Here is a 23,028-nt window from a genome sequence, read left to right as displayed (position 1 = left end):
TCCTGCCTTTTTCCACTTTGCTTTCCCTGCCTGTGGTGCTTTTCCTCTGCTATGGCTGACTCGTTCTTCAAGATTCACACCAGCTGCATGCAACTTGGCTGAATCCTTTCCTGACTTCTCAGAAAAAAAAGTAATGATTCCCTTATCAGTCTTGAACAGTTGTCTGTTCAGATCTTGATTACAGCACTTGCTATGCTGTACTGGCAGTATCTGCTTAGGTGATAAGAGTGGTATCCATTTGTGGGACTTCTCTAGGGGTCAAGTGGTTAAGACTCAGCTTACTGCAAGGGGTGCGCTCCGGATGCTGGTAGAGAGCTAAGATCCTGCATGCCAGGCAGTAAGGCAAAGAGAGAAAAAAAAGGCCGATCTAGAGAACAAATCCATGGTTGCCAGGGTTCAGGAGAGAAGTTAAGGGATAGTGCAAGGGAGTTTCTTGTAGTGAGAGAGCAGTTCTGTTTCTTGATTGTGTTGGTAGTTATATGACTATATGTATGATAAAATTTCATAGAATATATATACCCACCCCAGAAAATGAATTCATGCAAAAGCTGGTGAAATCTAAGTCAGATGTTGTCTAGTTAATTGCCAATTTCCTGGTTTTGATAATATGCCATAGTTATGTAAGAAGTAACATTTTGGGGAAGCTGGGTGATGGTGACATGTATGTCTGCATTATTTTGCCATTTCTTTTGAGCTTATAAATATTTCAAAATGAGAAGGTTTTGCAGATGGCCATTCATGGCTATTAAATTAGGAAAATATGTGTAAATACTAATATCTGATGCTGGTATATTATAATCTATATTGCTAGTGGTAATATAAAACTATAATCATGTATCATATATAGTGTATATTATGAACCATGAATGTTCATAACTTTGACCTTCTAATCTCCATTTATAGTCATTTATCCTAAGAAAATAATCCCCTCAAAAATGTAATTTGATATATAACTATAGATAATATTATTTGTAATAACAATAGCAATGTAGATAATGTAATTTGTAATAGCAAAATATGCACATACCTAAGAAAACTTTAGTATTGCAAGAGGTAGGTAACTAATTAAATTATGGCACACCTCCTGACTGTAATATTATTTAAATAATAAAGTGGTAAGTATGAAACAAATAGTTATACTCTTTATATACAAGAAATGTGTATGAAGAAAGAAGTGCAATTTTATTTGTTTATATTGCTTTAATATTTATATAATTCTAAAACATAATACCAAGGTATGGCCAATAGATTCATAAAATTAACTTTGTTGAATGGCTATTTAATTTTTTATCGCTGACACTAATGATTATTTAAATTCTTTCTTGAACTCTGGATATTGTTTATTTCCAGTTCTGTCCGCTTTGCCGTTTGGTACCTAATGAGAATCGAAGCAGCTTCAATGGCAGCTTAATAAGACATTTGCAAGTCAGTCACACTTTGTTTTATGATGATTTCTTAGTAAGTATATTTTCTTACTTCTACATTGTATTTTTATGCTGAATTAAGCTTACCTTTCTTAATATAAGAAGTCTTACTATAAGATTATAGAGAAAAAATGCATATGTAGCTGCAGTGTTGAGTATTAGTATTAAAGAAGAAACATAAAAACAGTGTTTTATAAATTGTGTTTTATAAATATATATATTTTATATAACTACTTTAAGAGTAGTTACCTGCTTTAGACAAAATCATTTTTTTTGTGATGTAAATAATTAGCCATTGTATAAAGACCCAGATTTCACTTTCCAGTTATTTTAATTTCTACTTTAATGCCTCCCACTGCTGCTGCTGCTGCTAAGTCGCTTCAGTCGTGTCCGACTCTGTGCGACCCCATAGACCGCAGCCCACCAGGCTCCCCCATCCCTGGGATTCTCCAGGCAAGAATACTGGAGTGGGCTGCCATTTCCTTCTCCAATGCGTGAAAGTGAAAAGTGAAAGTGAAGTTGCTCAGTAGTGCTGAACTCTTCACGACCCCATGGACTGCAGCCTACCAGGCTCCTCCATCTATGGGATTTTCCAGGCAAGAGTACTAGAGTGGGTTGCCATTGCCTTCTCCAAATGCCGCCCACTAAATAGTTATAATTTTTATGAAGTTAAAAACATATTAACTGAGAGAAGATCATATCAGTAATGAAATGGCTCAGAGAATTTGCACTCATTTAATAATACACTGAATGGCCAATAACAGATACAACATTATCAATGTAGTGAGACACATGGGCTCTATTTTTAATTTAAATTTTATAAAATATAAAATTCAAGTTTTATTTAATGTTTTCAACTTAAATTATTAAGAACAAATTTTAGACATATTCAGAAGTAGACAGAATTATATAATGAACCTCTGTATACTGATCAGCTTACCCATTAATAATGGCCAACTCATAGCCATTCTCATTATAGTCAGAATTTTTTTTTAAGATGAAAGAAAAATCTGATATAGTATGGATAGTTCTGATACTTAAGACTCAATTTCCCATTATCAGAAATGATAAAACAAGCTAAAGGATCACTTCAGTTCAGTCGTTCCATCGTGTCCGACTCTTTGCAAACCCCATGAATCACAGCATGCCAGGCCTCCCTGTCCATCACCAACTCCTGGAGTTCACTCAAACTCATGTCCATCGAGTCGGTGATGCCATCCAGCCATCTCATCCTCTGTCATCCCCTTCTCCTCCTGCCCCCAATTCCTCCCAGTATCAGAGTCTTTTCCAATGAGTCAACTCTTCTCATGAGGTGGCCAAAGTACTGGAGTTTCAGCTTTAGCATCATTCCTTCCAAAGAACACCCAGGACTGATCTCCTTTAGAATGACCTGGTTGGATCTCCTTGCAGTCCAAGGGACTCTCAAGAGTCTTCTCCAACACCACAGTTCAAAAGCATCAATTCTTTGGCACTCAGCTTTCTTCACAGTCCAACTCTCGCATCCATACATGACCACAGGAAAAGCCATAGCCTTGACTAGACAGACCTTTGTTGGCAAAGCAATGTCTCTGCTTTTGAATATGCTATCTAAGTTGGTCATAACTTTCCTTCCAAGGAGTAACCATCTTTTAATTTCATGGCTGCAATCACCATCTGCAGTGATTTTGGAGCTCCCAAAAGTAAAGTCTGACACTGTTTCCCATCTATTTCCCATGAAGTGATGAGACCAGATGCCATGATCTTCGTTTTCTGAATGTTGAGCTTTAAGCCAACTTTTCCACTCCCCTCTTTCACTTTCATCAAGAACCTTTTTAGTTCCTCTTCACTTTCTGCCATAGGGTGATGTCATCTGCATATCTGAGGTTATTGATATTTCTCCCGGCAATCTTGATTCCAGCTTGTGCTTCTTCCAGCCCAGCATTTCGCATGATGTACTCTGCATAGAAGTTAAATAAGCAGGGTGACAATATACAGCCTTGACGTACTCCTTTTCCTATTTGGAACCAGTCTGTTGTTCCATGTCCAGTTCTAACTGTTGCTCCCTGACCTGCATATAGGTTTCTCAAGAGATAAGTCAGGTGGTCTGGTATTCCCATCTCTTTCAGAATTTTCCACAGTTTATTGTGAGCCACACAATCAAAGGCTTTGGCATAGTCAATAAAGCAGAAATAGATGTTTTTATGGAACTCTCTTGCTTTTTCCATGATCCAGCAGATGTTTGGAATTTGATCTCTGGTTCCTCTGCCTTTTATAAAACCAGCTTGAACATCTGGAAGTTTACGGTTCACATATTGCTGAAGCCTGGCTTGGAGAATTTTGAGCATTACTTTACTAGCATGTGAGATGAGTGCAGTTGTGCGGTAGTTTGAGCATTCTTTGGCATTGCCTTTCTTTGGGATTGGAATGAAAACTGACCTTTTCCAATCCTGTGGCCACTGCTGAGTTTTCCAAATGTGCTGGCATATTGAGTGCAGCACTTTCACAGCATCATCTTTCAGGATTTGAAATAGCTCAACTGGAATGCCATCACCTCCACTAGCTTTGTTCGTAGTGATGCTTTCTAAGGCCCACTTGACTTCACATTCCAGGATGTCTGGCTCTAGGTGAGTGATCACACCATCGTGATTATCTTGGTCGTGAAGATCTTTTTGTACAGTTCTTCTGTGTATTCTTGCCACCTCTTCTTAATATCTTCTGCTTCTGTTAGGTCCATTTCTGTCCTTTATCGAGCCTATCTTTGCATGAAATATTCCCTTGGTATCTCTAATTTTCTTGAAGAGATCTCTAGTCTTTCCCATTCTGTTGTTTTCCTCTATTTCTTTGCATTGATTGCTGAGGAAGGCTTTCTTTTCTCTCATTGCTATTCTTTGGAACTCTGCATCCAGATGCTTATATCTTTCCTTTTTTCCTTTGCTTTTCGCTTCTCTTCTTTTCTCAGCTATTTGTAAGGCCTCCTAGACAGCCATTTTGCTTTTTTGCATTTAGCATAGCTTTTGTTCTGCTTTGGTCCATGCATTTTCCTGTGAGAGTGATGCATTGTTCCCTGAGTCCCTTTCAGCAAATGGGATTGCTTATCATGGGGACATTCATAGCCATGTTCTAAAATGGTACATTTTATTGTTACGTCTATTGAAATACATGAAATGTTAAGAGTTAAATTTTAATTTGCATATAATTTTCACATGATTTTAACTATTTTCTTTTTTGCAGTTTAAATAGAATTTAATAATTGTTGAAGGCTATCATTTGGAAATTTTCTCCATGCATTCTGATGTGCCCAGGATGATTATCCAGATTCAACACAAGGAAGCTGGGTTTCAGTAACAGTCCTGTCACAACTTGTGACCTTGGGCAATGTATTTAACTTTGGAGCCTCTATTCATTTGTTAAAGTGAGGACTAAGCAAAGTACATACTGTTTCCGAACGCTCTCATGGGGATTAAATGAGATGATGCACGTCAAGTGATTTACTCAGTTTGGGCATGGATGTTAGGCAAACTGGAGATGGGGAGAGACTAAATGGAAATATTAGGACCACTTGAAGAATGAACAGACCACACCACAGGCTTCATAATCTCTCCTCCATCTCTCAAATAATGTCTTTTCTGGCCACTAAGGCACACAAGCCCTCACAAGAGCCACATGTCATTTTTTCATAAAACGTAGGGGCTCTTCTATTTATCGTAGCTCCATGAGATGTTCTAAAAGCCAGGTTGGTTCCATACCTGTTCTGACTCTTCATTGTTCAGTCCATTCTCTTCAAGATCATTTACATATGACCTGGGGCTGGCCAGGAAGAGGTCACCTAGGTGAGAATACTCTCTGCCCCCTCAAAATCACATTCTTAGATGTGGAAATGAGGTCAAAACAGTGTTCTTTTGATTTTTGTGTTTCCTCAACTACCAACTACTATGCTAGGCATTTCATGCAAGTTGTCTCATTTCATTCCTTATAGCAACTTCTGTGAAATACATACTTTATGATTATCCTTACTTAGCTATGAAGTATCTGATGCTCAAAAGTTAATAAATTGCCTCAGAACAACCTGGCATTGAAAAAGACCCCAATGCTGGGAAAGATGGAAGGCAGGAGGAGAAAGGGAGACAGAGGATGAAATGGTTGGATGGCATCACCAACTCAATGGACATGAAGTTTGAGCAGACTCCAGGAGATAGTGAAGGACAGGAAAGCCGGGCATGCTGTCATCCATGGGGTTGCAAAGAGTTGGACATGACTTACCTACTGAACAGCAACCTGGCATTAAGTCCAAATATTGTGCTCTGCTCTGTTTTATGACTTTCTTGTGGGCTTTATTTGTTTGCTTTTGTGTTTTAGAGTGAACTTCCAATAAAGATTTTATTTTCTTAGTTTACTGGTGAAGAGGAGATGGGTTGCAGAAGATGGGGCTCTTAGTTTTTGTTTTACTTAGAGAATGTGCTGACCTAAAGTTTTGAATTCAGTTTTGACTTAAGGAGGCAAGGAGAAAGAGCGTTTTGTTTCCAACAGTTTTTTTTTCAGAACTAGATATTCAGTAGTACTGCTGGGAATGGTGAATCATATGAGAGTGTGTTAACTTCACTCCATATTATATGTTTATGTGGAGCATAGCACTCTGACCCAGATTTGTAATATTGGCTACAAACTATTATAGTTAGATCAGATAAAAAAACTTTAAATTCCAGATCAAGATTATTTTATAAATAATGATAGCTAGTTAACTGATAGACAGTGAAAATGAAATAGAAAATGCACAAGCCCCAGAGCAAAAGTCTTGGGTTCTATGAGTTTTTTGTGGTGTGTATGGAAACTTGGGGATTGAATTCATTTTATTTGGCAAAATGAGGCATTGTCTTAACATTCGTCCGCCAGTTGCTGAAAACTGTCATGTCTGACTGTATGTTTCTAATTTTTTTTCTTTATTGTAGGATTTCAATATAATTGAGGAAGCTCTTATCCAAAGGGTCTTAGACCGGTCACTTCTGGAATACGTGAATCACTCGAATACCGCATAACTGTATTAAAAGAAAAGAGGATATCGTACAGTTGCACCATTTTTTTTAAGATGCTGCTTGAAAAATTGTAGGGAAGCTGTCAATGTCTGATGAGCAGAAAAGAGTACAATACATTATATGTTTGTCCATGTTTATTGTTGTATTGCATTTTAAAACTGCTTTCACTTTGATGACTTAGGTCTGTTTTATGTTCTTTCGTTTCTGAGACACTTAACAGCAAAAAAAGTCTCCATCTGCCATTAATACATGAAAGAGAATATAAGGCTTAGTATGTGGGTGAAGGATCTTTATTTGCAAATCGGATGACATTGTGTGTAATGTTACATACTGATAACTACTCTTATGATTGGACAAGATAATTAATCTTTGTTCTATGGAGAGTGAAACAAAGTGTGGATACTCAAGGAAATGTGAGATCTGTTCCAGTGCTCATGTTCTAACAACTAATAGAATGATACCCATAACCTTGTATGGGAGTAGGAAAGGAAAATTTTGGAAGTCAACAATGATCATTTAACCAAATCTATAACATAATACTGTAACAATACTGTAATTTCATGTTAGGAATGTATACTTAGTGCTTTGACTTTTTATAACTATGCACATATAAGAATTTAATATTATATTTTTCAAATATTTGTAGCTTATTATTTAGAAATATTTCTATAATATAGGCAACTTCTTAAGAACCATCAGCTGAGATTTACAGCAGAAGTATTCCCATCCATAATTTTTAGTGGAAAATCCTAAGGGCTTTGATTTTTTTTTTTCTTAGTTTTATCTTTTAGAAAAATTAAACAAATACTGAAAACCAAACAAAAGACGTATAGCTTATTTCATTATTGTAAGGAAACAGTGTTTTAGAACTCTGCCAGTCACCTTGGATGTCCTCTGTGTCCTGTCAAAGTTAACAACCCTCTTCCCCAGCCCCGCAGAAGTAACCACTACATTGATTTTAACAGTACTCACTTCCTTGTATTTCTTAGTTTATCCCCCAAGTCTGTATCTCTATACTAGTTTTTTTTTTTAATACTAGTTTTTAATCTTACTCACTTAAAATTACTTTGTTAGCTATATCTCTTAATGTCTCTTTTTAATATATGGGTTCCCCCTTCTTTCTTTCCCTTAAAATTTATCTGTTGAAGAACCTGGTCTTATACATACCCAACTATCTGTATTTTGTTAATAGCATACTCATGGCTCAATTCAGCATGTTCTTCTGTCATCTGGATATGATACATGGATCCAGAGGTTTGAGCAGACTCAGGTTCAACCTTTTGACCAGACTATATAGATCATGGTGTATTATTTCAACAGAGGGCAGAGAATGTCTGGTTTGCTCTTTTTCTGATGTCAGCTGAAATGGATATGCCTAGATCCACTGATTTGTTGTGGGTTAGAGTTTCTGTCATTTCTTTTTCATTTATTAGTTGGAACATTTTTATATATAAAGAGATGTTCCCCCTGTCTACTGTTTGTTTAACCAGTGGTCAAGTTCATAGAGGAAAAGAAAAATAAATACTTGAATCTTCTCCTTGATTTATCAATTTTCAGGCTTATAAACTTGTTTTCTATCATCTTCTGTACATCACTTTTTTAAGTGTAGTGAACTCATGGATTTAAACATACTTGATGGACTTTAATCCATGTTGAGTATTGCCCTATTAAAGCTCAAATTGTCCTGTTTTTGGTCATTGGGAGCCTTATCAAGTTGACTCTGAGTCCTTTCGACACTACTCTAGCAGTCTTTAATGGCTTCCTGTAGTCTCCTGTGACAAGTCTCCAGGCTCAACTTGTATGTTTTTGCACCAGATCTGGAATCGGCCATTTCTCTTAAGAAGCTTGGTTCCTTCACTGAGAAACAGTGCTTCAAAACCATATTTGGGACTGTCAGATTTGTTGTCGCTAGATTGATTATTGTTTCTAGGAGAGAGCTAAGAAATACCTTTTTTTTCCTCTAAGATAGAACACTTTATGAGTTATTTTGATATTTCCAAATCAAATTAAGTACTGCAAGGTTTTTGCCTAATCCTTTCTATTACAGTTGTGTCTTTTATTTTTCTGTACTGAGAGTCCAGATTTTCAAGGACATAGGAATATCCCACAGTTGTTTGTTTTCTTCAACTGCCTTACAAATGCAACAGTCTCAAAATAATAATACTAATAAACCACTACCATTATGATAGCTGGAACAATTAAAAATGTTTTTCATTTGTTCTCCCCAATCTTCTATTTTTAAAGTTGTACTAAAAAATAAATAAATAAAGTTGTATGATATCAACGTTTTCAGGCAATTCTCTGGTGGTCCAGTGCTTAGGATTCTGTGCTTCCACTGCCAGGGAACCTTGTTCAATTCCTGTTTGGGAAACTAAAATCCCATAAGCCACATGGCTCAGAATATACTGGTGTAATCTACAATACTCTCTCCCTTCTACCCTCCATCTAGTCTTTAGTTCTTCAAGTAACTATATGCTTAGTGCTTGCCACCACTCCTTTGATGGTTCCATTTTTCATATTTGGCTCTTTAACAACAAGTCTGGACATGGAATATTTCCATCTTGAAAGCAAGCAAAGAAGTTATAAAGACTAGTGATTTCAACTCATGAGGATAAAACATTCTTTGATTATAGTTAGTTTCTTAATTGTAACTGTTTATAAACTTCTTTGTTTATAAATGTAGTCATAGTCACGTTCCCCTAAATTTTCTGTAGTAAATTTTCCATTACTTCTTCAAAACCTGGTTTACTATTCTACCATCCACAACAAGATGATGAGAAAAAAGCATAAACCTGGATGAAATCTACAGGCTTTCTTTCCTCCCTTTTGCTTTTTTCCTTTAACTTATTTGGCTGCACTGGGTCTTAGCCGCAGCACACAGACTCTCTAGTTGCAACATTCGAACTCTTAGTTGCAGAATGTGGGATCTAGCTCCCTGACCAAGGATCAAACCTGGGCCCTCTGCATTGAGAGCACAGAGTCTTAGCTACCGCCAGGGAAGTCACTTCCTCCTATTTTAGATACTGGCTCCAAGCTTGCTTTTCACAGTTGCTAACAACTGACAACAGATTTGAAGTTTCACGACATCTCTTCCTGCAGTTTGGATGGGTTATCCAATAAAGCAGAACTTACTGGGCAACAAAGACAAAAGGAGAGGAACTTCCCAGAGATAATCATTAGATTGAAAAATCTCATCCCTGAAAAATAAAAGAATATATTTCCGAGTATGAATACTTACTAACCAGAAAATAAATTTTGGTTAATTCTGAGCAATACAAAGGTATCCTTAAATCTGTAAAACATGAAAAAACTTCCAAACTTAAAAACTGTATTGTGAGTAAAGCTTTAAGTCACCTGCCACTGTTAAACCTCAGTACAGCAATTCTGCCTCCTGTCTTTTGGTTCCTCTTATGATAAGTTTACCCCCTTGTTCAGCCGCTGGTTTACGTCTGACTCTGCCACCCCATGGAGTGCGGCTCTCCAGGCTTCCCTTCCTTCACTATTTCCCGAAGTTTGCCCCCTACAGGACAAATGAGGTGCTGGCCGCCGAAATTATTTTATCTTTTGCATATTTTGAGTTCTAAAATAGTGATGTGCAACTCTTATTCATTGTTTCACTGTGCCTTTAACTTTTATTAAAAAAATTTATAAGACATTGTTTTAAACAATGATTTGAAGCTTTTGATTAATAACAAAAATCTTGTTCCTTTTTTTTTTTTAATGTTTCAAGGCCTTTTGAGGGAAAAACTGATTCACATGTGATTCTTAAAAGGCTAAAGTCTTTAAATCCTACAAAAAGCTATGGAGATTTTCCTTTAACGTGTTTTTTCTCCCAAGTTTCTAAAATGTATGTTGAGAAATTGGATTGCGAGTCTATGATGAAGATACTTCTAAGTCAGATCTCTGAAAAGGTCTTAGTTCAAATGATATTGCTTTATTACTTTTACTGGGTGCTATATGTCTTGTGTTTTCAAGTGAGCTTAACAACAGTTATTAAATGTGTTTAGCATATAATTAGTACCTTCGATTAGCATTGAAGTTACTTTTAAAGGTCACTAAGAGATTCATCCTTTTATTCAACTGCAAAAACTCTGTATAATGATCAGAATTTAAAACATACAATTCTTTTTCTTCTGTAAATATGTATTATTGTGAGAAATAAAGAATGGCAGGACCATTGCTTTCATTAAAATATCTACAGTGTACGTTTTTTTTTTTTTTGGCTATGCTGGGTCTTCATTGCTTCAAGGACTTTTCTCTAGTTATGGGGAGCCAAGCTATCTATGGGCTTCTCTGATAACTCAGTTGGTAAAGAGTCTCCCTGCAGGGCAGGAGACCTGGGTTGGGAAGATTCTCTGGAGAAGGAAATGGCAACCCATTCCAGTATTCTTGCCTGGAAAATCTCATGGACAGAAGAGCCTGGCGGGCTACAGTCCATGGGTCTGGTTGCAGTGCACAGGTTTCTTCTCATTGTGGTGGCTTCTTTTAGAGCACAGGCTCTAGAGCACAAGCTTAATAGTTGCGCACGAGTTTTGTTGCTCCACTGCTTGTGGGATCTTCCTTGATCAGGGATTGAACCTACGTCTTCTGCATGGGCAAGCAGATTCTTTACCACTGAGCCACCAGGAAAGCCCTCTACTGTGACTGTTCTTAAATACGGATCTTGATAATGTTTTACATTTAATACCCTTTTCATGCTTTTAAACCTGATATTTTTAAATTGTCATCATTCAACAATATCTATCGCAGAAATACACCTTCGTTTAGGCCAGTAGTTCCTGGTCAGAGGCAATTGTGCCTCTCGGAACATTTGACAACGTCTAAAGGCATTGGGGGTTGTCATAACGGGGATGTGCTATTGCCCAGGATGTGGGTCAAGGCCACGGATGCTACTCAACGTTCCACGATACACGGGACAGTCCCTCACAACAAGAATTTCCGTGCCCAAAATGTCAGTAGTAGTGAGGTTGAGAAATCCTGGTTTAAGTCAAGGTAATGCTAAGCACCATGGGAATTATATTATTGGTTCTGCTTCCAAGGGGCTCCACTGAAATTTAAAAAGCCAGACGAAGATGAATGTTGTATATCCTCCTCCCTGCTAAATACATAATAAGCTTTGGGTGGCTGTAGCTCCAGTTCAGAATATGCTAAAACATAAGAAAGTTTTTTGGATTCTTCACAAGAAGCACAGGCCAGAACACAGGTCTTAAGGGCATTATCTGTGATTGACTGTTTTCTGAGTGACATCGTGAAAGATATTGGGAACCCAGAATTGTTTGGGAAGACTTAACCTTTATCACTTAGGTTATAGTTATTGAAGTAAATAAGGTAAAATATAACAGAGGTGTTGCTGCAAAAATATCGGCTTTCTCTGTACACTGAAGCTGAATAAAAAATATGGAGACAGAGTTTAGAAGAAATAGAATGGCTTCAATCCTCAGCCAGCCCGAGGGGAAACAGCAGGCTAGAGCCTCAAGAACTTGCTCTCCCCCACTCCCCCATCTCCAATCCCCTGCTAGGGGAACCGAGAGACTTTATATAACCTGGGTCTCATAGTCTTAGGGCTCACAGTAAAAAAAGGTCTTGCATTCTTCCTGCTTTGTTTCAAAACAGTCATAGCTAGCATCTGGTAGCCTGGTAATTGGGCCTGGCAGTCCAGTAGCCCAGTCATTGAGTCCATTTGTCCTGGTTTATTGTACTATGGCCTTTTTTCTAAAATGCAAATAGAAAACTACAAAGGGTGGGCTGTGGTAAAGGTAAGCACCAGGTACAGGATGTAATTAGCATAGAGTCAATAATAGGCACAGAATGTAGCTCATGCAGAGTTAGGGAGTGATAGATGCAGGATGTAATTTACATAGTAGGTTAATTTTGAGAAAAGCAAATTTAGTTACAGTCTACAGATTAGGAATAGTTAAAGTAAAAACTAGAAGTGACCAAGTCTGCTCACTGTTTCCTTTATCTTTTTTTGTTCTCGGGAAAGAAAAGAAAGTAAAACTCATTCCTCTTTTTTTCTTTTCACTGTGACAGAGACTCACCTATGTCTGAGATCCCAAACCTAAGAAATATTAAGTTTTTACCTTAGGTTTAGAACATCTGATATCTTAATCCTGCAGGCTTCAGAGAAGGCCATGCATGGGTCTTGATGAGGGAAAATTATTGTCCCAAAGCAGCCATTTAAGGTAAAATGGGGACTTCCCTGGCTGTTCAGTGGTTAAGACTTCTGTTTCCACTGCAGAGGACATGGATTTGATCCCTGGTTAAGGAACTAAGAGGAGAAGGCAATGGCACCCCACTCCAGTACTCTTGCCTGGAAAATCCCATGGATAGAGGAGACTGGTAGGCTGAAGTCCATGGGGTCGCTGAGGGTCGGACACGACTGAGCAACTTCACTTTCACTTTTCACTTTCATGCATTGGAGAAGGAAATGGCAACCCACTCCAGTGTTGTTGCCTGGAGAATCCCAGGGATGGGGGAGCCTGGTGGACTGCCGTCTACGGGGCCGCACAGAGTCGGACACGACTGAAGCGACTTAGCAGTAGCAGTGGCAGCAGGGAACTAAGATCCTGCATGGTGCAGTCAGAAAGAAAGGCACAATGAAGTTGAAACAGAGATTGGTCAAGATAGATTAGGTCATGCTTCCATGCTTTGATTACAAATAACCCCCAATCTCAGTCTTCACCCAAAGTCTACTGACCTTGGCAGTTGAATCTCAGCAGTTCTTGGCCTTGGCAAGAACTGAATCTTGGCAGTTCTTGACCTTGGCAAGAACTAAATCTTGGCAGTTCTCCAGCCTCAGAATTCCAGCTTGCTTTGATCTCACGGTTCTTGCATATCACCTCCCCAGCCACTCCTCACCATAAGGGACAGGAGAGTGTATTACACAGGTCATTTCCACTCATCTCGTTTGCTCCAGCAAGTCATGGCCACCCCCTTGGACAGCAAGGAGATCAAACCAGTCAATCCTAAAGGAAATCAACCCTGCAAATTCATTGGAAAGACTGATGCTGAAGCTCCAATACTTTGGCCACCTGATGAGTCAACTCATTGGAAAAGACCCTGATGCTGGACAAGATTGGAGGCAAAAGGAGAAGGGGCCAGCAGAGGGTGAGATGGTTAGACAGCATCACCAACTCAGTAGACATAAATCTGAGCAAACTGGAAGACGGTGAAGCACATAAGAGGCTGGTGCACTGCAGTCCGTGGGGTTGCAAAGAGTCAGACAGGACTTAGCAACTGAACAACAACAACAATTTCAAGACATTGGAAAAGGGCGATTTCAAGTAGAAAAGAACTGGATTTTAGGATATAATATTAATGCCAACCACAGAGGTACTAGCCAAGAAAAGTTGATAGAAAAGCTGAGGTCTAGGAAGATGAGGTAAAAGATTTTTTAAATATCTATGAAAAAGAGGGATGGCAAGTCAAAACAAGACTGGCCTTTTAGAAACATGAAGTGATATTCATTTTTGCCATGGCAGTTTTTCATTAACTTTCCTCAAAATTTGGAATCAGTTTACCAAATGAAAAGCCTGTCTATTTCTCAAACATATGACAATAATTTCTTTTTTAAAAAATCATTTTTCTTGTTCATTGAAAGAAACACCAAGTATATTCTCAGTCGTTTACCACTGTATTTTCCCAGTATACATCTAGTATACATTCATCAGAACCACCTGGGTTACTTGGTATAATTGCACTTTTCTTGGCCCTCCCCAGATGTACAGAATTAGAAAGTCTGAAATTCTGATGGATTCATCAGCAAGTCATCAAAATGTATTCAAATCTATCAATTTCTCACCATCTCTATGATTAGTAATAATCATACTTTTAGTAATAATCATAATTTTAGTCTAAACTATCATATCTTTCCTGGATCCCTATAGTAAATATCTAATTAGCCTCTCTCCACTTACATTGTTGGACCAGCATCAAAAGAACCGACAGAGAAATCTTCACAAACATAACTCTAATCATGCCCCTCTCTCTACCCACAGCTTAAAATGCTCCAAGGGCTTCTCACTATTACTTGGATAAAATCTAAATGGCTTTCCATTCCCTTCCAAAGTCCCTCATGATCTGGCCCCTGCCTATTTCTCCGATTTCATCTATACTCAATTCCTTAATCCCTACATTTCAGCTACGCTGGTCTTCGAATTAATTAAGCAAACCAGGATTAGTGGTTCCTGCACCTCAGCACTTCCTGTTCCTTCTGTTTGAAAAGCCCTTTCCAGGATTTGACATGGTTGCCTTCTAGTCATTAAACTCCCAGCTCAACTGTCATCTTCTCATAAAGGATTTTCCTCATAATTCTAGCCAGTCATTTCCCTCTTTTGTCTATATCCTATTATAGTGTTGTAGCCACGTGTTTGGGGAAACAAACTCACTCAGGACAATGCAGATAGTGGAGTGCAGTTTATTACACCAGCGGGCCCAAGGCAGTCTCCTTAGCCAAGAAACTCAACCAGTTTTTGTGAAAACCTTATATACCCTAAGTGTATGCTGCTGCTACTGCTGCTAAGTCACTTCAGTCGTGTCCGACTCTGTCCAACCCCATAGACCGCAGCCCACCAGGCTCCCCAATCCCTGGGATTCTCCAGGCAACAACACTGGAGTGGGTTGCCATTTCCTTCTCCAATGCATGAAAGTGAAAAGTGAAAGTGAAGTTGCTCAGTCATGTCAGACTCTTAGCGACCCCATGGACTGCACCCTACCAGGCTCCTCTGCCCATGGGATTTTCCAGGCAAGAGTACTGGAGTGGGGTGCCATTGCCTTTTCCGACCCTAAGTGTCTGTTTCCCTGAAACTAGTCTGAACAAAGGAAAAAGAAAGATACAATCAAAGTTAACCCGTGATTCATATGCCTTAAGCCTAGGTAGTTAACAGTGGACAATTATCAATAGGCCTGTGGTCATACCCCAATAAGCATAGGACAATGTATGATTCTATTCGGTTACATAGATAACTAGAGTATTCTTTTAGGCAATGGAGAGCCCTGGGGCTCTTCCTTCCAGGGGCCTGGTTTTCCAGTTGGTTAGTCGTTTCCATAGATACTAGGCATGTAGCTGAAAGTCCACAGTCTGGCCCAACACGGAGCCCTGCTTTCAAGATAGAGCCTGTTCTGTTTCCTCCTTCAATAGTTTCTGCTTAACTACTATTAGAATTTGAAATTGGTGTATATGTTTATTTTCTTTCTTTCTTTTTTTTTTTTTTGAGTGTGTCCCTTCTCCAGAATATAAATTATTTGAGTGCAAGTACACACCACTAACTTACCAACATCTTAACGTGCATCTTAAGACAACATCCAAAACAGTGGCACATGGTAAGTACTCGGTAGATATTTCTGCTGTCTATACTATCATAGTTATTGATAATATAAAGACATAATGTTTTTATCACATAAAGTTCATAAGAGTGATAAAAACATTAAACCCCTGTAATCTGGCTAAGTCTTTATGAAACTAAGCAGAAGTGTAAGTTTGTAACAATACCTCAGTAAATAAGTGTCTTGTTCAACTTAGCTGACTATAAGAAAATACCATAGGCTGTTAAAAAAAGAATGAAAGAATGCCATTTGCAGCAACATGGATGAACCTAGAGATTATCATAAATCAGAGAAAAAGAAAAATGACATCACTTATATGTGATATCACTTATACCATATGATTACCACTTATGTGAAATCTAAAACACGATACAAAGGAAGTAATTTAGAAAACAGACTCACAGATGTAGAAAACAAACTTAAGTTTGCCAAAGGGGAGATAAGGTAGGGGAAGGATAAATTTGGAGTTTGGGATCAACAGATACAAACTATTTTATATAAAATAGAAAAACAACAAGGTCCTACTGTATAGCACAGAGAACTATATTCAATATCGATGGACATGAATCTGAGTGAACTCCAGGAGTTGGCGATGGACAGGGAGGCCTGGCGTGCTGCGATTCATGGGGTCGAAAAGAGTCGGACATGACTGAGCCACTGAACTGAACTGAACTGATGATAGACCATAATGGAAAAATATATATGTGTGTATGTGCGCGTGTGCTAAGTCACTTTAGTTGTGTCTGACTCTTTTGAGACCCCATGGACTACAGCCCATCAGGCTTCTCTGTCCATGGAATTCTCCAGGCAAGAATACCAGAGTGGGTTGCCATTTCCCTCTCCAAGGGATCTTCCCCACTGAGGGATCGAACCCAGGCCTCCTGCATTACAGGCTCATTCTTTACCATCTGAGCCACTAGGGAAGCCACTAACCGTATAGGCTGGGTGGCTTAAATAACCGACATCTATTTCTTACAGTTCTGGAGGCTGGGAAATTCAAACACAGGTGTCAGCAGATTCGGTTCTGGCTGAGGGCCATCTTTCTGGCTTGTTGATGGCCCCTTCTTGCTGTATCCTCACATGGCAGAGACAATGCGCTCTGGTCTCTTCGTCTCCTCATAAGAGTACTAATCTGCTCATGACCTCATCTAAACCTCATTACCTGCACAGATCCACCTTCAAGTACCATCACATACAGGGTTAGGACTGCAACAGGAATTTTGGGAGTGCAGACTGAAAAAAGTCACAACCTAGATGTTGAGTGTTGTTTCATTTGGTGGGAATTTTTAAGACTTCAAGCTCCAGAGATAGCATCTCAAGTGACCCTGAGGGAACTGTTGGGGGTGGGGAAGTCAGGTTAAGTAGAAGTTTGCAACAAGTGGTAGGTGGTCTGAATATCAAAAGGTTACAGTTAATTAAGGAAAACCAGATATTTCAAGTTGAGGAATTTAGCATTTAGCGCTTTTCTGTGTATAGAAAGATGCAAGAGTCTGGTCTTACTGAAATCATTCCTTTTATATGCATCTCAGCTATCTAGGGCCACTGCTAACCGTGGGGAGAGGCTGATGGCTGCCAGATAGCAGACATTGTTTTTCCTGGACGCCTTCAGGCTCAGAAATTCACATTTGGAATCGCTGATTGCTGTGACTTCCTTGTTTATTGATATGGCAGGAAATACTCCATTTCACAGGGGCCACAAACATTCAGCCTATAACAGGAGGTGCACAATAACATAAATATGGACAGGGAGGCCTGACTTGCTGTGGTCCACGGGGTCGTGAAGAGTCAGACATGACTGAGTAACTGAACTGAACTAAGAATCGAGAGAAATGAATAATAAAGCCCACATATAAAACATGTGCAAGTATAGTAATTACATCATTCATTTGAACTCTATAATGATGTTTCATTTTTCTATCTTAACACATATAGATATAATGTAAGCTCTCAGTAAATATTTTGTGAATCAGTCTATTAAAATTTCTTAGCTGGTGCAGAGAAGATGTGGAGGAACTGGCACATTGTGGTTGTGTTAGTGGTATAATGTACACATTCCAGAGCAGCCTGGTAGTGGCACCTTACCTCCCCTTGTAATAAATTTCATAATTTCTCTGAGAAGACTTCTTGTTTGAGCCATCGAACCAGAGTCAATCACCCTTTATATCACTAGACCACACTATCTCTAGACCACACCTCCAATTGCTACAGCTACCATACTGTATTCCTTTGTTTATATTTCTGATACTCATGAGATTGGGAGTTCCTTAAAGGCAAGGGTTATATTCAGAGGGCCTTACTATAAGCTCAGTAGTCGTTGTTCACTTGCTCAGTTGTGTCCGACTCTTTGCGACCCCATGGACTGCAGCATACCAGGCTTCCTTGTCCATCACCCTCTCCCAGAGCTTGCTCAGACTCATGTCCATTGAGTTGGTGATGCCATCCAAGCATCTCGTCTTCTGTCGTCCCCTTCTCCTCCTGCCCTCAATCTTTCCCAGCATCAGGGTCTTTTCTGATGTGTCGGTTCTTCGAATCAGTGTCCAAAGTATTGGAGCTTCAGCATCAGTCCTTCAGCTCAATACATGTGTGTCAATTTGCTAGCGCTGTCACATCATAACACCATACACTGTGTGGCTTAAGCAGAAATTTATTTTCTCACAATTCTGGAGACAGACTCCATCATCAAGAAGTTTAGTTTCTGGTGAGGGCTCTTTTCCTGGCTTACAGACAGTCACATTCCCACTGTGTCCTCACATGGCATAGAGAGGGAGCAAGTAATTCAACATTCTGGTGTCTCTTTTTATAAGGGTACTAATCCCGTCATGAGGGTACTTCATCTTACCCTTATTACCTCCCAAAGACCCTGTCTCCAAGCCATTACATTGGAGCTTAGGGGTTTCAACATAGGCATTTGAGGGAGCACAAAAGCAGACCATAAATAACAGCTTGTTTGTTGAGTGGAAAAATGAGTGGCCGACAAGTGATCAAAATATTCTTGTTAGCTCCTCAGTATATATTTTTTTCTCTAATAAAGTATTTGTGGCAGGGGGAGGGAGCAAAATTATAATAAAAAGAGCAACTTTATGTTGAATTTACTCATTACTATTTCCCCAGAACTTACCACAGTGCCATGCATCTATAAAGGAAAGTGAAAGTGAAGTCACTCAGTCATGTCCGACTCTTTGCAACCCCATGGACTGCAGCCTACCAGGCTCCTCCATCCATGGGATTTTCCAGGCAAGAGTGCTGGGGTGGATTGCCATTTCCTTCTCCAGGGGATCTTCCCGACCCAGGAATTGAACCCAGGTCTCCCGCATTGCAGGCAGGTGCTTTACCATCTGAGCCACCAGGGAAGCCCATAGGCACTCAATAAATATCTAATGAGGAGCTTCCCTGGTGGCTCGGATGGTAAAGCACCTGCCTGCAATGCGGGAGACCCAGGTTCGATCCATGAGTTGGGAAGAACTCCCGCAAAAGGGAATGGCTATTCACTCCAGTATTCTTGCCTGAAGAATTCCATGGACAGAGGAGCCTGGTGGGCTGCAGTCAATGGCATCGCATAGAGTCAGACACGACAGAGCAACTAACACTTTTCAAATATCTGATGATAAATTAGTGAACAAATTATAGTTTGAGAAGCATAAGCAAGATATTCTTAATGAATAAGGTCTTCAGGCCAGATGCAGCTCTTCTCTTCAGAGATACATTTGTCAAGTGGGCCAAACTACTAGACTGCTTTTCTTCTAGAGAGTTCTAAAGTGGCCATTCAGTCCAGAAATATAGTTCCTGAATGACAAGCAGTATTATGTCACTTTCATTCATATCTTGCTAATTCTGAAGGACAACTGTACATTATATATTATAGTTGCTGAGTTTAACTTGCTCCCGATTATCAGTGTATTAATGTAAAGTTAACCTGAGCAACTAAACAAAACCCAGGTAATCAGATAAAACAAAGGAAATATTTAGATCTAATATCTACTATATTTTTATATGCCTCTAAGTGTATTTCACCTTGTCCCCTTAACACATTCTTAATAATACATGCAAAAAGATCAAAGTCTTACTGTGAAACCATACTATCCTTTGACAGTATTTCAAGAGTGTGTTTTCCAGAAAATTCAGTCTTGAGGTGTTTTGGTTTTAAAATTACCTTGGTGGAGACTTCGCTAATGGTCCAGTGGCTAAGGCTCCTCGTTCCCAACACAGGGCCAGGTTCAATCCCTGGTCAGTGAAGTAGTTCCCACATACCACAACTAAGAGTTTGCATGCCTCAGTGAAGATCAAAGATCCCACGTGCCACAACTAAGACCCAACCCAGCCATATAAATACATAAATATTAAAATAAAAGCGAAAACTACTTTAGGGTAATTCTCTGGTGGTCCAGTAGTTAGGACTCCTCCCTTCCCCTGCAGGGAGCATGAGTTTGATCCCTGATTGAGGAACTAAGATCCTGCAAACTGCACAATGCAGCCAAAAATTTGTAATAAACATTTTTTATTATTATTTTATTGATAGAGTAGTCAAACTCTTAGAAACAGAAAATAGGACGGTGGTTGTCAGAGGGTAGAGGGAAGGGGAAAATAAGAGTTGTTGTTCAATGGGTATAGAATTTCAGTTTTGCAAGATGAAAAAGTTCTGGAGACCTGTTGCATAACAAGGTACATAGAGTTAACATTACTGCACCACACAGTTAAAAATGGTTAAAATGGAAATTTTTGTTACTTTCTTTTTTACCACAATAAACAAACAAACAAAATTGGTATGTGGGTAAACCAAATACCAATTTATATACCAAATATATAGTTTTATGACACCCAGTTTGGGAAATTATAATCGTTGCTGAAATTTAGGAAGGAACTGTCATGTCACTGGTGAAGCCCTTGAGAATCCAAAATAAAAGGTTTAAATATAGAGACTGAACAGTGCTCCTCCCTGTTACTATTTTTTTCACCCACAGATCTCTCTCCAGACTTAAGGTGAAACTTAGAGTACACAGCTTTGTTTGCTTGTTTTTTCCCCCATTTGCATCGGCTGTATGTTCTCTTAGATATTTACTGATTTGAGTCGCCACTTATTTATAGGATTTTTGATGGGATGCTTGGAAAGAGAAGGCAGTTCTTGTTTTCATTATGGGTACTATTGAAACTGGTGTGAGCTTCCCAGGTGGCTCAGTGGTAAAGAATCCGCCTGCCAGTGCAAGAGAGGCAGGCTGGATTCCTGGATTCCTGGGCCAGGAAGATCCCATAGAAAAGGAAATAGCAACCCACTCCAGTATTCTGACCTGGAAAATCCCATGGGCAGAGGAGCCTGGTGGGCTACAGTCCACGGGGTAGCAAAGAGTCGGACACGACTGGGCTGTTGAAACTGAGCTGGATCCTATGGCCCTCCCAGATATAGTAGTCTTTCTGTGTCCCCTCATTTCTTGTTTGTAAGAAAAAGGCTTCACTTCTTGGACCTTCTATGAGTCCCAAAGGGCAGGCTCAGACAGTTACCCATCAAAGAAATGAGGGAATACAGGAACAAAGGAAAGGCCTAGCGATGGGGCAGGGTGTGCAGAGCAATCTGATAGACACTTCTCAGAAACTAAGACCCACTCCGCCCCTTGCCCCAACTCAGTGTGGAGGATGGTAACTTCAGGTTGGATACAAACAGGTGGACCCCAGACTGATTGTTGTTGTTTACTCTCTGAATCGAGCCAACTCTTTTGTGACCCCAGGAACTATAGCTCATGCTCCTCTGTCCACGGAATTTCCCAAGCAAGAATACTGGAGTGGATTGCCATTTCTTCCTTCAGGGGATCTTCCCCACCCACGGGTTGAACCCGCATCTCCTGTTTTGCAGATTCTTTACCACTGAGCCACCAGGGAAGCTCCCAGAATGATTGGAGCCAGCCAAATAAATAAACAAAAATTTTTATAAAGAAGAAAGGAATCATTTGCTGGACTGAAGTGAAGAAGTTCCCTGATTCACTTCCCTTTCTCTGTATAAGACTAAAATGTTGACTGAGAAAGTGTGAGATCTTGGCCACCGGGGAGGGATTAATGGCAGATTTGGGGTACCGGACTCCCTGGGCTACACCACAGGGCCCCACACTGGCTCCCATCCTGACAAACAGGATGGGGGGAGGGGCATGGCAAAGTACACTGGACTGGAATTCAGGGTGGGGGCAGGGTGAGGTTCTAGAACAGCGGTCCCCAACCTTTTTGGCAATTTTTTCATGGTGGGGGGTGGAGATGGTCCGGGCAGTAATGGGAGCAATGGGGAGCAATGGGGAATGGCAGATGAAGCTTCAGTTGTTTGCCCACTGCTTGCCCACTGCTCACCTCCTGCTCTGCAGCCCAGTTTCTAACAGGCTGAGGACCCCAGTTCTAGAAGATAGAGTTTTCCGTCAGCCCAGTGTGTTTCTTCAATCACTCTGAGACAAAGTTTGTCAAACAGTGCCCTATATGTGTGTTATCCTCAGAGTTGCTGCTGCTGCTGCTGCTAAGTCGCTTCAGTCGTGTCCGACTCTGTGCGACCCCATAGACGGAAGCCCACCAGGCTCCCCCGTCCCTGGGATTCTCCTGGCAAGAACACTGGAGTGGGTTGCTATTTCCTTCTCCGATGCGAGAGAATGAAAAGTGAAAGGGAAGTCGCTCAGCCGTGTCCGACTCTTAGCAACCCCATGGACTGCAGCCTACCAGGCTCCTCCATCCATGGGATTTTCCAGGTAAGAGTACTGGAGTGGGGTGCCATTGCCTTCTCTGGAGTTGCTGCTAACAAATAGGAAATCTATGAGGCAAGCCCAGACTTGTCTCTAATTTAGCAGCCTGTGACCTGACACAGTTTTTGGTGTTTACTTTCAGGAAGTTCCCTGAAAATGAAACTGATAAACAGAAGACTAAAATTTTATCGAACTGTAGCACCAGCAGAAACCTAACCTGTATAACAGGCCTGTGATTCATTAAAATCAATGGTGCAGAATTTATGAAAATTCATCAAAGATGATCAAAACAGATGTATTTTATTGTATTTAAATAATACCTCAATAAAGTTGATTTTTAAAAATAAATAAAATCAACCAGGCAGAATATCCCAATTCCTAGAGTCTCAAGAAGGGTCTCATTTTTTTTTTTTTAACTTAAAAAATTTATTTATTTGGCTGCACAAATTCTTAGTTGCAGCATACAGGATCCATGCTCCCCAACCAGGGATTGAACCCAGGCCCCCTGCACTGGGAGCTTAGAGTCTAGGCCATTGGACTACCAGGGAATTCCCTTAACTTTTTATT

The 23,028-nt window shown here is 39.8% G+C and overlaps 1 protein-coding gene and 1 long non-coding RNA gene across 4 annotated transcripts in view; both read left to right on the top strand.

The window, feature by feature from the left end:
* RNF125 (ring finger protein 125) overlaps positions 1–10,625 on the top strand; it is a 115,110-nt gene extending 104,485 nt beyond the window's left edge. For both annotated transcript variants that reach the window (XM_060405383.1, XM_027960741.3), the window contains 2 exons: positions 1,351–1,458; positions 6,350–10,625. In XM_060405383.1, coding sequence (XP_060261366.1) covers positions 1,351–1,458; positions 6,350–6,436 — 195 coding nt within the window. In that variant the 3' untranslated portion in view covers positions 6,437–10,625. The remainder of the gene's footprint in view (positions 1–1,350; positions 1,459–6,349) is intronic.
* Positions 10,626–10,790: 165 nt separating this feature from the next.
* On the top strand, positions 10,791–22,828 carry LOC132658495 (uncharacterized). Of its 2 annotated transcripts, none has more exons than XR_009598197.1 (4): positions 10,791–13,540; positions 15,665–15,754; positions 22,222–22,467; positions 22,604–22,828. It is a non-coding gene; the product is annotated as an uncharacterized LOC132658495 (long non-coding RNA). The 2 variants fall into 2 exon arrangements; XR_009598196.1 differs by having other exon boundaries at positions 10,804–13,540; positions 15,649–15,754.
* The last annotated feature ends 200 nt before the right edge of the window (positions 22,829–23,028 follow it).

This window comes from Ovis aries, chromosome 23 (assembly GCF_016772045.2).
Source record: "Ovis aries strain OAR_USU_Benz2616 breed Rambouillet chromosome 23, ARS-UI_Ramb_v3.0, whole genome shotgun sequence".
In the NCBI taxonomy this organism is placed as follows: Eukaryota; Metazoa; Chordata; class Mammalia; order Artiodactyla; family Bovidae; genus Ovis; species Ovis aries.
Note: the sequence above shows the minus strand (reverse complement) of the source record. Positions and strands in the feature narration are given on the sequence as shown.